Source organism: Gadus macrocephalus, chromosome 14 (assembly GCF_031168955.1).
Source record: "Gadus macrocephalus chromosome 14, ASM3116895v1".
Classification (NCBI taxonomy): domain Eukaryota; kingdom Metazoa; phylum Chordata; class Actinopteri; order Gadiformes; family Gadidae; genus Gadus; species Gadus macrocephalus.
In genome coordinates, this window is record NC_082395.1 from 21,978,015 (window position 1) to 21,994,980 (window position 16,966).

At 48.2% G+C, this 16,966-nt stretch overlaps 1 protein-coding gene across 7 annotated transcripts in view; it reads right to left on the reverse strand.

The window, feature by feature from the left end:
- The window catches only part of chd9 (chromodomain helicase DNA binding protein 9), an 82,404-nt gene that overhangs the window by 33,833 nt on the left and 31,605 nt on the right, over positions 1-16,966 (reverse strand). For all 7 annotated transcript variants that reach the window (XM_060071368.1, XM_060071366.1, XM_060071367.1 and 4 more), the window contains 9 exons: positions 13,024-13,129; positions 7,504-7,650; positions 6,855-6,923; positions 6,439-6,494; positions 5,870-5,987; positions 5,155-5,241; positions 4,717-4,854; positions 3,741-3,862; positions 1,876-2,119 (listed from right to left, as the gene is read on the reverse strand). In XM_060071368.1, the coding sequence (XP_059927351.1) occupies positions 1,876-2,119; positions 3,741-3,862; positions 4,717-4,854; positions 5,155-5,241; positions 5,870-5,987; positions 6,439-6,494; positions 6,855-6,923; positions 7,504-7,650; positions 13,024-13,129 (1,087 nt within the window). The remainder of the gene's footprint in view (positions 1-1,875; positions 2,120-3,740; positions 3,863-4,716; positions 4,855-5,154; positions 5,242-5,869; positions 5,988-6,438; positions 6,495-6,854; positions 6,924-7,503; positions 7,651-13,023; positions 13,130-16,966) is intronic.

Consider the following 16,966-nt stretch of genomic DNA (forward strand, 5'->3'; position numbering starts at 1 on the left):
ACTACACCATGCCATTCCCAAAGACATCTCCATAGATACAAATTATCATCCAAGCAAGCCTCACTCTGTGCCTTGCATCAACACCAGAAGGTAGAGCGGCTAAGACACAGCTCGAGCTGAAGGATGCTTAAAATATGCAGTGTCTGCGAGGGCATGCAAACGAGGGTAAAGGTTTGTGTGGCTACACGCGGTGACTTGTTATCTAATGCACTTCCTCCTCTCCCCTCGCTTTCTACACATGTAGCTATCGCCTTGACAACAGTTGTCATCGCAGAACTCCGTCACCCCCCCTTCCCCTTCCCCTCAGGCAGACTGGAAGTGGTAGCGGCGCTCTGATCTGCCTCATCGCCGCTGACAGAGGAGACCTTCCTCTTAAGATGTGGAGGAGGAGGAGGAGGAGGAGGAGGAGGAGGAGGAGAGAGGCGCGGTGACATCAGAGGCTGCCTGGGAGGCCGGCCTGATGGCAGATCTGTTCCGTTCTCCCTCCCACTCCCGCTCCTACAGTACGTCTGGATATTTGAACGCTCCCAGCAGCAGCAGCTCCCTGCCACGGAGCCTCACAGCGGGCGCGCGTGCGCGTGGGTCGCCCGGCGCTGAGCGCATGCGCCCGGCGCCTACACAGCCAGCGGACTGTCAACCCCGGGGAATGACGCCGTCGTCCACAAACCACTCCGAGGGAAGAGTGGCGCACGCATCCACACCTTCCTAGATTCCCTCACATGCTTCGCCTAGACTAGTTAAACTAGACTCTGCATAACCTCCCCCCTTACAACCCCCCCCCCCCCCCCCCACACACACACACACACCCCTCTTACATACTTATTGTATGTTTTTACGCCCTGGCACTTCAAAATAGTACTAAGCATTGTGTAGCGTCATACCCTAGCTATCTCAGTTGTATACAGGTACGATTGTTAGTGCTTAACACTTGTTTATATCAACATCCTTACTGTACCGACAGAGAAATGTGTTCCTCAAGAACAATCTGTGGATAAAAGCATCTGCTAAATGCCGTAAATGTTAAAGTAAATGAATGCCTAAACATAGCCTCAAAATGAATGATTCTGAGGTAACGTATAGTACAAATAACGTCGGTGTATACCACCATATTTCAAATACTTTGGCCAGAGAGACAGGGCAGCGAGAGACAGGCCAGAGAGAGACAGGTCGGAGAGAGACAGGCCAGCGAGAGACAGGCCAGCGAGAGACAGGCCGGAGAGAGGCAGGTCGGAGAGAGACAGGCCAGAGAGAGACAGGCCAGAGAGAGACAGGCCAGAGAGAGACAGGCCAGAGAGAGAAAGGCCAGAGAGAGAAAGTCCAGAGAGAGAAAGTCCAGAGAGAGAAAGGCCATAGAGAGAAAGGCCATAGAGAGACAGGCCAGAGAGACACAGGCTAAAGAGAGACAGGCCAGAGAGAGACAGGCTAAAGAGAGACAGGTCGGAGAGAGACAGGTCAGAGAGAGAAAGGCCAGAGAGAGAAAGGCCAGAGAGAGACAGGCCAGAGAGAGACAGGCCAGAGAGAGACAGGCCAGAGAGAGACAGGCCAGAGAGAGACAGGCCAGAGAGAGACAGGCCAGAGAGAGACAGGCCAGAGAGAGAAAGGCCGGAGAGAGACAGGCCGGAGAGAGAAAGGCCGGAGAGAGAAAGACTGGAGAGAGACAGGCCAGAGAGAGACAGGCCAGAGAGAGACAGGCCGGAGAGAGAAAGGCCGGAGAGAGACAGGCCGGAGAGAGAAAGGCCGGAGAGAGACAGGCCGGAGAGAGACAGGCCAGAGAGAGACAGGCCAGAGAGAGACAGGCCAGAGAGAGACAGGCCAGAGAGAGACTGACACTCCGCCTGCTCCAGGTCAGGGTCCAGGCCCAGTCTCCAGGCTTACCTGCGAGTCCCTGAAGTACATCTCGTACTGCTGCAGCATCTGCCGGCTGATCATGCTGCCGTGGTAGACGATGACGTTGTGGTGCGTCCAGGTGCGGAACTCGCGCTCCCAGTTGGCGATGGTGGAGAGCGGGGCGATGATGAGGAATGGCCCCCTGATGCCCACGCGGTGCATCTCCTCCAGGTAGGTGATGGACTGGATGGTCTTCCCCAGGCCCATCTCGTCTGCCAGGATGCAGTTCCGTCTGGGCAGAGGGATTCGACCGTTAGAACCGACGGAGGAACCACCCAAGAGTGGAACGAGGAAAACCGTTAATCTAATAAAAACCATCCCCACGGTGTTTTGGGTGCCTGGTAATCCCATCATATACCCGTACGCAGAACGCGGTTGACACTATAATACGACATTTAGGAAAACGCTTGAACGTGCCGGAGAACAACGCATTATCCCGACCTGCTAAGGAAACAGGGAACAGGAGCCGAGGGAATACCGGCCGAGAGAGATTGTTTTAAGGAACAAAACACAACAACAACAACGGAGGCACATAAACCAAAGTGTAATAGCAGGCCAGGGAGAGGAGAGACAAGCTGTTGAACCTCAGTGCTCCTGACGGGGAGGGGGGGGGGTGTGTGTGTGTGTGTGTGTGTGTGTGTGTGTGTGTGTGTGTGTGTGTGTGTGTGTGTGTTAGGCCCGGGGTGAGACATTCATTGAGTTGTCCAGTGGGTGGGGGTGTAAGGTCTGGAGGCTAATTACAATGTGCGGCTATTCCCACCGGCCCACTAAGAAGCTCTTTAGTCCTGATGAATCCCACTGCGTGGGCATATTCTCACACACACGGTAACCCAACACACACACACTCAGAAGAGCGCATGCACACACACACACACGGTAACCAAACACACACACACTCAGAAGAGCGCATGCACACACACGGTAACCAAACACATACAGTCTCAGAAGAGCGCATGCACACACACACAAAAGGTAACCAAACACACACACAAATGCAAAGCAGCCGTGTGTCGGCGGGCCGAGGTGCGGCCGTGATCGACCTCCTCTGGACGTTATTTGCCTGGAGGGCGGCGGGAGAGTCCTCCGCTCATCCGCCGGCGGTAGCCACATTCATTATTCATCGTTTAGGGCCCGGCGGATAACGAGGCGCACACACACACAGACACACACAGACACACACACACACACACACACTTTGCTACAGACTATGTCATGGCTGTTTCTAAACGGCATGAAGTTATCCATGATGTCACGCATGACATCATGGATGATGTCATGCCTTTAGGGAACGGCCATCGCGTGAAATGACGCCTGCTGAATTGGGCCGAGGTGTTTCCTCTCCTTCCGTGGAACGGGAGAGCACACAATAGATATTGTTGACGCGTATAAATATATGCCCTCCATCGTCACCATAAGTATTGTGTATTCAGAGGCAGCCAATGGGATGTCCCTGAATGAGCATGTGACCTAGAGGCGAGTTCAAATACGCAGGTGTTTAATAAACGACTACGAGTTCCAGTCAAACAGCACTAATGCCCCACTGTGTGTTATTTTCGTCTGTATACTATTTCGGCCTAGCACTGGGTATGACACATGAAGACATGTGGTAGAAGAGACCGGAGAAGAGATCTGAAGTGAGTGAGAACCAGGGCACGTCTGTGTGGCGACGTTGTGTGCGTGTGTGTGTGTGTGTGTGTGTGTGTGCACACGTGTGTGTGTGCACGTGCGTGTGTGTGCGTGGGCTCGCACGTGCACCTCTCTCCCATCGGTGTCTTCGTACATACTGTATACTGAAGATGCAATAGTACCGTCTGGAGTCCTACAAACTGCGTGTGCGTGCACGTAACGCTGACCTGTTGTACCAGTTGAAGAGGAGCCAGTTCACCCCCTCCAGCTGATAGTCCCTGAGGCTGTTTCCGTTGCAGTACTGTCTGGACTGATCCCTCTTCTTCCACAGGTTGGCTGGAGGACGCTCCTGGGAGAGAGGGACACCGTCCCAGGCATTAAGGGCCGGTTCCCACATGGCCAACATCGGTTCATATGCACGTTGATTGTTGCTTTCTTTTTTGAGATCCTTCTTATTGTACACAGTTTAGTGCAGGAAATAAATAGATCAGCAAGGAACCTATCAATAACATTAATATGTCGAGATACCAAAAAGGCAAAGTAAATTAAAGACAGAAATCAGGAGGAAGTAATAGACCGAAAACTATTTAAACTAATATTCAAACTGTAAGACCGGGGTGAGACAAGACCTGGGACCCGGCAGCATTAAAATGAGCCTCAGATTTAGCATAATAGTTAGCATAATCAGGGTAGAACCTTTAGTTCCCAGATCATCAGAGAGGCTGCGTGTTCATTCTAGTATTCTCGTAGCATGAGCGTTCGAGGGATCTAGGATTGCATGCATAATATTAAATAGCTGTTGCCAGAGGCACGTGTAACAGAGACGGAGTAAGAAAATAAAAACGGGAATAGATTCAGAAACAGAACCCGATGACAGCAGGGAACAATTACACAATGAGAAAAACTAAGCAGGTGAGGAACAGGATAAAAAGAGGATTTAATGAATTTCTTTTTACTTTTGGGGAATTATTATATTCGGTAAAAGCCAAGAGTTGAATCCCTGGGAAAAGAAGAGTGTGTGTGTGAGTATGTCGGTACGTGGATGCGCATGCACATGTGGTTCCGTGTGTCCCTGTATATATGTGCATGCGTGTGGGAGTACGTTTGTGCATGTTTGCGTGTGTGTGCACGTGCGGTTGTATGCGTGTGTGGTTGAATGCGTGTGTGTGCATGTGTTGCCGTGCGTGTGTGCGCGCCCCTTACCACCCGTCGCACGTCAGCCTTGATGGCCTGCAGCTGCTCAAACTCCTCGATCTTGCTCTGCTCCACGTCTGCCTTGAGCTCCCAGGTGCTGTCCTCGTAGGGCAGCGAGCACCACTTCACCAGGTAGTAGACCAGGTCCTGGGCGGGAGAGCACAGGGACATGGTGACACCGAGCCCCGGGGTGCAGGCCGCAGCCCGGAGCCGAGAGGAAGCTCAGTGCAGGGCCACATTTGTGAACGTAGAATACACAAGAAAATGAAGGAGGCACGCCACACACACACACACACAAAGTCATATGTAGGTTTCAGTTTCATTCATCATATGTGGGTTCAACACAGGGTTAACGGTAGTGTAAAATGTGTTCAGCTCAGCAGTAAGAGCCTTCGTCTCAATGACAGCACTAGGCCTATATAGATAAAGCACACGCCGTGTACTTGCCTCCCCTGTGTCCTTGTCCTCACAGTAGGACACTTCCAGCACCCGGTCTACCTCCACATAGTCAGGGTTGAAGGGATCCTCCTCCATCTGTGTGGGACAGAGAACACGCGAGCGAGAGAGCGAGGACGAGATTAGAGAGAGAGAAAAAAAATAGAAATTGCTTCCCACACACCATCTGGAATCTGAACCAAACCTCACTGCTCTTAATTGAGTGTGTGCACGCAGAGATTTAAAAACAAATGCACGCAGATGTGCGTACATGCTGGCACATATTCAAAGCCACTTCACACACAATTCATTCGACATATTGTGTCACACACACATTCACACATTTGCTAGAGGCATGATATTCTCTTTAATATTATGGACATGTATGTGAGAACATACATTGTGTAAACATACAATCACCAAATGAGTGTCTAGCTGTGCAGATCATTGGTGCACAAACATGGCGGCAAGAACAATGACACACACAGGCACAAACGCGCCCCCCCACACACACACACACACACACACGGGTGCAAACGCACGCCTCCACACACACACACACACACACACACACACACAGGCCCACCCACACACCCACACACACACACACAAAGGCCCACCCACACACACACACAAACAGGCCCACAAACACACGCACACACACACACTCTGGCCCAAACACACTCACGTGCACACACACACATAGTAAACTGTAAGGCTGGCTTACGTCTGCGAAGAAGAGGGCCCTCTGAGCCTGTTTGATCTTAAAGCGTTTCAGCTTCTGCTGGATCCTCTTGTCCTTCTCCAGTTGCTGCTCCGTGGCCCACTCACAGTGCAGGTAGGAGCTGGTTCGCCGCGAGGAGAGGAGCACAGACACAGAGACCATTAAAACACACCTTTCAAATCAGCGTCTCGCTGTTCTCCGAGGGAACCCACTTATCACGCCACAGCCCTTTTTATTATTTCCTTTTGTTTAATGATTTGTTTTTCTCTGAACCGTGCACACTGAGAGATGGAGTCACATGCGTTATTTATTTAAAAAAAACTTAAATTCAGGAACGACAGGCACTGAAATGTGCTCGTGAAAATATGCCGAAATCAGGTGTAATGACAGATTGCCTGCCAGCACAAAAGTAATTGTTTGGTGGGACACAGTGGTAATGAAATGTGTTTTACTAAACCGCTCCTATTAATAAGTACAAATTATATTATTATTTTTATTATTTTATATAACCACCCTGGAATGTTACTATTTATGGGCTCAGAGGTAGGCAAGTAGGGTGAATTGTGACTTACTAGTTTTTGTATTTTACAAAGTACTCCTCCACTTCCACCACAACCCCAGGAGAGACCTATGGAGAGAGAACATAAGACTCAATAGACATGACTCACTTACTGCACATTGTTTCAATAGCCATTGTGGCACTCGGTTCATGATAGATTGACATTGAGAAACGGGCATTACATTCTTCCATTATGTATAAAGGTTACAAAGTAACCCATCAGTAATGAGCTCGGAATTCAACAGATCAAAATGCCTGCCAAATAACGCGTCACTTGGCATCATTTATTGAATTCATGCTGCTCTCCCAGTTCCCTTTTTATCTAAAGACCCACAAGTTGTACGGAGCCATTTGCACACAAATCAAAAAGGGGAACCACTGTGATACCAGTTCTCGAAGGGGGGTGCCGGGGAGGAAGTCTGGATCTACCTCGTTCTTGATCATGCGTGATGACATCACTTTGTCAACAACGGCTGCATCTTCTTCACTGGGATTCTCCTGCAGGGACGAGAGAAGCATGAATGTAAGAATGGTCCTATTCACCCGGGGGCCATCTTGGCTCTAAACACTAGCAGGGTGATGAAACTGAATGCAGAATTGATTGACAAGGATATGAAATAAAGACTGCAATTTTGTGTAAATTAATGTGTTTGGAAAACACATTCAATAAAATACACATTAAGTGTTTACAAATACACACAATATAAAGTACAGCAGATCCTCTTCATGTTTTAGAAGAGGATCATTCAGAACCCATGATTCACCAAGGACATGCTTGCAAGTCCATCCTTCCCAAACATGCCCTCCCGGTCTACAGGTTTAGCTCTTTACAAATATTGCTCTTGCCTTTTAAAGCTCCACACAAATAGTCTTGCAAATAAAGCCAGCAGCCACTGCTTTTAGGCTGGGAGAAATCGGGTAAATACACAACGATATACAATCACGAAGGAGTAAAAAAATGATTCAAAAGGCTGAATAAGGAACCTATCTCGTTTCCAAACAGCAGGGTTCTCGCTGTAGACAGAACCACGCGTCCATAATCCACTGAGTTTTGTAATGTCGGTGCACAGCGGCTCACCACAAAGAGCTGGACGGCGGGCTCCTTGCGCACCGCGCCGCCGGTCTTCTTGGCCTTGACGATGACCTTCACCTCCTCGTCCGACAGCCGGGCCTCCACCTCCTCAGAGTACTTCTTCCTCTTCACCTGCCGGTTGGAGCGACGCTTCTGCAGGGAGAAACAAAAACACCACAGAAGAAGTGAGTCGGAGGGCTCTTCTAGAGGTTTAGTCTCTGAGCCAGAAGCGTGTTATTCATTGAACACAATGTGCCGGTGCCAGGCCCGGGTCTGTTTCAGTGGGAAGTGAGTACAGTAGCCTGCGTTCGGGCCTCCAGATGGCCCTACAAATGGAGTGAAAGCAGATGCTAGCTTTGAGGTAGAAGAAGGATCCCAGAATGCATTTTGACTTTCATTTGAACGATGGCCGCCAACGCAAGGCACACAAATGTAATGATATCTTGGCAGAAAAAAAAATAAAAAATGTAGCAGTAAATTGTATGTCATGTCAACTATTTACTTTATTTTCGCCATTTTTCAATGTCCGTACAACCCGTTTACAAGGTGAATTATATCCCATTTCTTCGTGTTTGCTTTAACCCTCTGGTTCATAAGAGCCACTACCGCAAGGAGTTTCTCCAACAGGAGCTGTAGAGGGAGAGTCTTTTACCCTACCCAGCAGCACACAAACAGCCCGGTCATACCCAGGCCCAAAGCAAAAAACAAGACATCAACCCTGGACTCTGAGGGCTTTGAACGCGGGCTCTATCCAATAAGCTCCAACGCCACTCTGCCTTTCTGTTGAGCCTTTGTAATGATTGTCTGCGTGGGCAACGCTGCATCCAGCGTCGATACACAAGCCTCAACTAATGATAATGTGCAGTTAATCAACAACAAACGATAGCGAGCTGATTTAATTAGGTGTCCCTTTGGAGGTACACACACACACCTAAGATGGCCCGTCCCACGTACACCAAGAGCAGATATGGCACACTCACACACACACACACACACACACCTCTGTATGTAGTTGGCGAACAAATTGGGTTATGTGACAGTTTTCTACCTGCATCAGGGTGAATTGATGTCTTAACCTCAAGTGAGTGGTAAAACCACGAGCCAGTTTATCTGGCTCTGAACAATCTGAACAATCCATCTCTAATCATGTTGGCGGGATTAAGGAAAATAAAGCAGCCATTTTGAATCTGAATAAATCTTCAGCGCTGCAAAAGAGCGAAAATGTAACATTTAAAACAAAATGACAGAAAACATGAGGTACTTAACCAAAGAACCTTACCCTTTAACTCATAGTAATTACATTTACATACAAAAACTCAGCTCACAATGTCATTCTTCAGATTTCAAGTATTCACCAATAATGGTACATTCCCCCGTTTTAAACTTGTTATGGATCATTTGGGGCATCAGCAACAGATACTTTTGAATCGTTAACATTTAAAATCAGGGACTAATGCGTATCTGTGAATCGGGACATTTCAAGCTGGGACACCAAAATCAAAATCAGCAACGGATAACGTAGAGACAAATCCAGGGAACAAGACACCGGAGGAGGGGAGATGTGCTCATGACATGGGAGGCCCTGTTTCAGTCTGCCCAGCTGCCGTGGAAATCGATGACTAAGGTCAACGGAGCCCTTGGTTTAGAGCACTAACCCCCCATTTGCCTGACGTTTAACCACAGCGAATCTGGTTTCAGTAAAAAAGAATGAAGCTATACCAGAGGCTGAAATGAGCCATCAGCAGGCCGTTTTAATTAGGCTAAATCGTGTAATACTGTTGGCATAATTATGTCCCTCCCAGACAGAGGCGTAGCGGCGACTGGTAGTCGAGAGGCAGAGAGAGCATCAGCATTAATCCTCAACAACTAGACGGGCCGCGCACCAGTGTGAATAATAATCGCTCTGTTCTTTTAATCAACAACAGTCACTGCGTGTAGGTTTTATTCCCTTCTAAAGAAAACACCAACCCTTCAGAGGAATGTATAATTACCCTGGGACCGTGCTGTTTGGATGCGTTTAGAAAAAGTACATTTCTGGGCAGGACTGCAGCTTTCTGGGAAGATGGTTCTAAGTATCGGGCTGCATGTTGCTCAGGAGGCAGAGCGGGTTGGCTGGTAACCGGAAGGTTGCTAGTTCGATCCTTGGCCCCTCGGGGTGATCGAGGTTTCCCTGAGCAAGACACCTCACTCTAACTGCGCCTGACGAGTTGACTGTCGCCTTGTGTGGCTGACACCGCTGTCGGTGTGTTAATGTGTGCATGAATGAGTGAATGTTGGGTTATATTGTAAAGGGTTAGGAGTGGCCAATGGTTAGAAAAGCACTATATAAATGCAGTCGGTAGTGCATTGGTAGTGGACATAACTGATGGAAAAGTGCATTGCAATCCTATATTAATCCCTTCCACCCTCCATCCTGGACTGCCCATGTTGTGCGAGTGCCGGTGATTTAATCTCCAATACATTAAAGAGCATTTGGTGGCGTGTCCGCCCCACACAATCACACCCAGAGCATACCTGCATGCTGACGCTAGACCTTTATGCACATCCGGGAGGGTTCAACGGATCAATGCCAGCCATCGCCCTTAGCGACGGTCATATACATTAGGAACTTGCCGCGTACTCGCTTTAGTGTTGAGACCAGGCTACGATATTAATAACAGACATATTCAAACGTTTAATTTGCAGCAGGGTGCTACGTGGTGTCATACAGAGTGGCAGTAGCAATAAGAACCAGTGCCTCGCTGTAACCTGCTTCAATCAGCTGTATTACAGCGGCAAGGTGCTCTTCTAAATGGTAAATGGACTACGTTTATGCAGCACTTTTCTAACCAGTGGCCAGTCAAAGCGTTTACAATATTACCTCACATTCACCCATTCATGCACAAATTCACACACCGACGGTGGTGTCAGCCACGCAAGGCGACAGCCAGCTCATCGGCAGCAGTCAGGGTGAGGTGTCTTGCTCAGGGACACCTCGACACTCAGCTAGGAGGAGCTGGGCATCGAACTAGCAACCATCGGGTTCCCAGACAACCCGCTCTACCTCCAGAGCCACATTCAGCCCCTGTGTCAAGGTGTGTTGGCTCCTGAGAAGCAAGTGATCCTCGTCCGCAGTCATTGACGGTGGAAAGAATCAAAACACCTGTGGGCTTTGACTATATAAATGCCCACATGACGTACGGGTGGACCAGAGGGGAATTCCTCTTGAGGTGCCAGATCTAGCTTTCCCCCACCGCTAGTGGGAAGGCTGCTGGGGCTAAGGATGAATTAGAGTGGTACCAGTGCAACAGAGGGGTTCCCTCACGGGCCCTTACGGAGACACAGGGAACACGGGGATGGAAAGAGAGAACAGAGAGTAGCCGGGGCTGGGGATTGCAAAAGCAACCTGCGACATGTGGGTTCTGGGCTCATCCCATGGTTAATATTTAGAGAGAGAGAATGGAAACGTGGGGTTTCCCCCCAGCTGTCTATAGGCGAGGCACAGCGCCTCTGCTAAATTACAGAGAGCCGGTAAAAACAAGAACTGTTTCACGGTTAAAGTCTGTGGAAAAAGGACATTGTTTCCGTCTGTACATGTCAGCATCTGCATTCCATTTGACAGAAAACATAGGCTACTATTTACCTTATATAATGAGCCTTCTTTTATATAGCCTTATATAATACACCATCATTAAATCTAGGGTAACTTTGAGAAACCGACTAGTCAGCTAGTTTTTCGAAAGTACATACGAAAAACATCCCTCCCCTCCTCCCTTAGGCATCACCCTAAAGCCACGCCCCCAAATCATGTGACTAGCTGGCTAGTTTCAGTGATGGGTCTGCATAGAAAATGAGTGCATGGGCCAAGTACACACAGGTAGCAAGGAAGGTAGGTAGTTAGACAGGCAGGTAGGCCTGAGTGTCTCTTTTTTCTGTCAGAGCATTTGATTTATTGATTATTGTCGGGAAGTGAAGAGAAGAGAATTTCATCAAGTAAATAATATGCCTTCCTTGACTTTAAAATAATACACGTGTGTAATCAGACAGTGGCCTCTCTCTCTGTGGAGATCTCTGTTCTGTATGTACGGATCTCTGTTCTGTCTCATTATGTACAGTTTTCCCACGCTCCAAAAATGATAAAACTCTGATTGATGGAGAGCACGCAGAAGCGTTTGACGTCATCAGCGTAAGGAACAAACGCAGCGCCATTCAACGTTAAAGATGCCCCACCGAGGCAGAGAATAACTGCCCCCAATACCACGGGCTGTGGGCATATTCCATGCCTAGGTTGATTTGTGTACGTCAATGTCCTCGAAGCACACTGACTCAGAAAGGTCCCAATAGACGCTGTGCGATTAAGCGATCTAAAGCAAGGCGCGACAGACACACTTTATATAGCGCTTTCCTAACCAGTGGCCACTCAAAGTGCTTTGCATTAATGCCTAACATCACCTATTCATGCAAACCTTCACACACCGACAGCGGAGTCTACCATGCAAAAAAAGATGGCGGCCAGCTCGTCAGGAGCAGTCAGGGTTAAGACTTGCTCAGGGACACCTCGACTCTCGGCTAGGAGAAGCTGGGGATCGAACTAGCAACCTTCCGGTTACCAGCAAACCCGCTCTACCTCCTGAGTCACATTCCGCCCCTTCAGACCCTGAACCCTCCAGGTTCAAGGGTTGTAAACGGCTGGTGATCACCCCCCACTTTGCCGTGCTTTAAACACCATTGTTTTGGTATTTCAGTTCTCAGTAAACACTGCTTGACTCGGACCGGGTAGCTACCCACTCGTTCCCCAACTGAAGGCCGCTTAATGACAGAGCTTGAACGCAGAGTAAACACAGCCTGTAAACACAGAGCGTCAGCCCATCAAGGTTTTCAGTTCGCTAATTAGATCCAACATGAAATATGTCTCTGTGGGACGCATTAGTTCTCTTAATAATTATTTGAATAATTGTCACTAGGTAAGATCCACACCGTATGATCAAAGAGCTATCATTTCAAGCGATAGCTCCGATGATTCATTTAAGTGTCATTCGTTAGGAATGCCATCCCCATTCGTCAGCTCTTAATGAGTGAAACGTGAGAATGCCGACGTGACTGGGCTGCATGAGACAATTACGCATTTAGACCGCTCTCGCTTCATTTCTAACCAACCAGGGAACCTCTTCTGAGTGGTTGGAATAATCCATCACACCTGTCCATCAAATCTGTCCACAGCGCTATAAAAGCTCCACACCCACAATGCAACACTTATTGACGGAAGAGATAATTCTGGGGAGTTATTTTGGGTGTCTAGGATGAAGAACTTCCCCTCCACTGAACTCCTCTTTTGCGTTTTTTGATGAGCAGTCTCAGAATAAAGCAGCCTCTAAATATCTGCAAGAATGAGATGGTTTCATAGCAACGATGTTGTTTAACTTCTACATAAAAACCGGGTGTCAGACAGCAATATGCCAGGCTGCAGTGAAGTGGCTGCTCTATTATTGATTATTGATCATATATGACTGTGCGTTTTGTTCTGTTCGATAGTGTCTCCCGTCTCACCGCGTCGTCATCTTTGGAGGAGCGCCTCTGGGGAGGGTCGTCGTCGTCGTCCTCCGAGGACTCGGGCTTTCGTTTCTTCTTCTTTCCGATCTTGATGACAATTTTCCTGGAGGGGAGAAAATGGAAATAATTCAAACCTGAGCCGCTCGATAACGTTCTCTCTTCATCTAGTGAGAGGCAGCCTGCTGTACCTCGACATACAATTTGAAAAACGTTATACAATATATGAAGATGCAATATAATATATTATTCCCCCTCAATATGTCAAAGCAAAGTACATACGCACGCACACAATGGGGGCATTAAATAATTCATTGTGTGTCATGTTCCGTGATGCCTTAAATTTAAACAACGCTCCGCTGGTATGTATTTCCATGCCATCTTCAAAAGGAAACATTATCGCTTGGCAAAGAAAACGCATTTGGCCAATTGTTGTAGCATAAGAGGCATGTTGATAAGTCAGGACTCCGCATGGGGAAGTCGGGTTGGATGTCACACATTCATACAGACAAGTAGCACAAATAAACTGGGGGATTTGTTCTTTCCTTGTCGTACAACAGCGTTTAAGCTGTGTGTGTGTGTGTGTGTGTGTGTGTGTGTGTGTGTGTGTGTGTGTGTGTGTGTGTGTGTGTGTGTGTGTGTGTGTGTGTGTGTGTGTGTGTGTGTGTGTGTGTGTGTGTGTGTGTGTGTGTGTGTGTGTCTCTAGACCCAAGTCTGGTGTCAGTGCATTTGTCTGTTCTGTCATTTTCAACAGCCCCTGAGTGGCTCTATATCAGGGCTCACGAGACCCGACTCATCGGCTCCAAACACAATATCTGCTTCCAAATAAACTGTTCTCTTCTCATCCACTCTCATCATTCCTCTCTGAGGAGCGTGATGGAAGTCGACCAGAGATGCTCCTCTGGATCCACAAACGCAGAAGTGAGCCTTGTAACACAAGCTGAAGCAACCCTACTGAAAAAGCTTCAAGGGGCTTTCTTCTCATCCCAACAACAGAGATGTACGGAGAATAACAAAAAGGGAGAGGCAAACCTCACATTGGACCAATCACGCGTCCACAACATGCCGAGCAGCCGCGTGAGAAAAGGAAGTTTTACCCAAACATTTGAGAAAGGACAGAGTTAGTAACACGTAAGAACAGTGTGCATGGCCACACCTTCAAAATATAAAACCAGAACATGTAGGAACACATCAAAAAATAAAACGCAGCAAATGAGCCAAACAAATTCGACACTTCATCCGCATTGAAGCAGCCTTGTATGCATCCATGTCTTGGTCTAGAACTAACTAAATTGAACAGGAAGTATTATGATTTCAAAGGGTTAGGGGAAAGGCCGCATATCCACCACAACCACAGTGACCAGGCACCAACAGCAGACTACAGACGAATGCCAACTTGTTTGACGACTCTCGTGTCACCAAATAGGTCTCTATAAGCCTCGATTAATTGAGGATGTAGAGAGTTGCAAACACGACACACAAGACCGCATTACCAAATATAATCCTTAGGCTGTCTGTAAAGGGTAATCGAGTCACTTTTACCAGGTCGCAGCTTGCGTAACTCGAAGAAAGAATGCTCTGATAGCATCTAGCATCGAAGGGGCTACAGCTTCAATAGATGGCAGTTGGAATCTAGGAGAAATTAAACCAAATTTTTGGAGTTATAGAATGAAAAAAGGAAGACGCAAGCCATTATGCGATCCCATGGTAGGGCTAATGAGATAAAACTTAAATTATTACCTTATTTAAACATTATTCATTTATTATGGGTTATGTGGAACCATTTTCCCTAAGCTTGTGTCGGTTACACTAGCCTCATAATGGGGAAGAGGGAAACATATCCACACTGTTGTTCATCGACACGCATGCTCCCATTGGAAAAACATTTATTTCCGGAGATTATTCGACATAGCGAATAAATTGGCACGATAAATATACACATGAGCTCTCGCTAGAAACCAGCGTTTTGTTTATCAATCGTAATCAATCATTTACACAATAATTACACCCGGTCCCCACACACACACACACACACACACACACACACACACACACACACACACACACACACACACACACACACACACACACACACACACACACACACACACACACACACACACACACACACACACACACACACACCAGCAGCTAGTTGTGTCTTGTCCAGACCCTGACACCATGGTGAACCATGCTCAGCATTCAGCGCTCTAAGCCCGCCACGACCCAGTAGAAAGCTACCGGTCGGCTTGACCCAACCACAACAAAACCCTAACCCCTCCGTCCGTCCTTCCCCACTGAACTTCACTTAAGAGGAAGCGAGCGACCAGCCAGCGACGTCCGCTCTGTACAGTTCGATCAGTTCATCAGAGAGCAGAGAATCGACATAGATAAGACACTTTGTTTTAATAAAGACTTTTCAAAAGTAGTACGCAGGCAAACCGCCCCTGCCTACTTGACCATCAATCCTAATTAACTTTTGCACAGTGACGCCCGACCAAGCACCAATTACTTTGACGCGAAGCATCTCTCTCTATATCGTCAGTCTGAAAGTAAACCACAGCAAGCAAATAAGAGACATGTCAATATGTGTGATCTAAATCTATATACAGTTATAACGGCTGCTTGGGAAACGAGAGACAGAGACAGAGACAGAGACAGACAGACAGACAGACAGACAGACAGACAGACAGACAGACAGACAGACAGACAGACAGACAGACAGACAGACAGACAGACAGACAGACAGACAGACAGACAGACAGACAGACAGACAGACAGACAGACAGACAGACAGACAGACAGACAGACAGACAGACAGAGAGACACCGGATCGATGCGGAGACACCCCTAAAGAATAGGCCCGCGCTCCTACAGACGGTATTGGACCGTACAAATCCTCTTGGTGATGACACTTTAGGTTGCCAGGCAACCGCGGGGGGCTGATCCGTCTGTGTGGGTGGCTGGGCTGGTAATTACAATGACATCACATCCTGTGTATAATACCACCCGGGAACAACAGACAGCGGCCAATAAACCCCGGGGAGCGGTGAGTATATACGCGCAGGCCGCGCAAGGCAGAGCATTCCCGCGTACACCCGGGCAGGAGCGGTCTGGAATAGCAGGATGACAGTGTCACCTAGAAAAGACAGCTGAATATAGCGGGTCCAGAGCGTCTCTCCGTCGGACGCCCTCACAGCAGCAGCAGCAACAGCAGCAGCAGCCATGAATTAAAAACACGTTTCAGAATCACAACGCTAGCCATGCGAAAATCTGCATACTGGGATGTGTACTGGAGGGCTAGAAGGCCTGAGCCCTTCGTACACGAGCCAAACGTGGACGCGTTGACCCCCTCGACGTCGTGGTGCTATACACAGGCCATGACGACCCACTAGGACATCCAGTGTATTCCCAGCCTGGGCTTGCCGTGGTTAAACTGGGAAGAGGCGTGTCGTCCACGTTGCAACGGCGCCTGCCCTACTTGGCAGCACACAGTGTGCTGGTGACGCATGTTTGCATCACATAACGCACATATAAATGCATAAAGGGACAATGGAAGAGTGTGTCTGCTCAGACGTCTTTGATTAATCTGTCATAGCCTGCAAGTAGGCCTATCTCCGTGTCGACGATCGTGTGGGGTGGTTTGGTCACTGTCAAAATGTGTTGCTCAGTGTTTCATGTTATGCGTGCGTGTGTGCGTGCGTGTCTCACTCTCTCATCCTGAAGGGCTTAATACAACGGTGGCAACAGCCCATGCTAGAAAATCCCCCTTTCTTGTGAATGGAGGTTTGTAATCTCAATCTCAACACAGCGCACCACCGGTGGTAGTAGGTAGAGTAGCAACAAATCACTCTGTTAGGATAAATACTAGCACAGCACATCCAGCCACACAAGGGATTTGAGTGCGTTAGCGAGTGCGGTATCTGCTCCAGTTAAGGTTGAC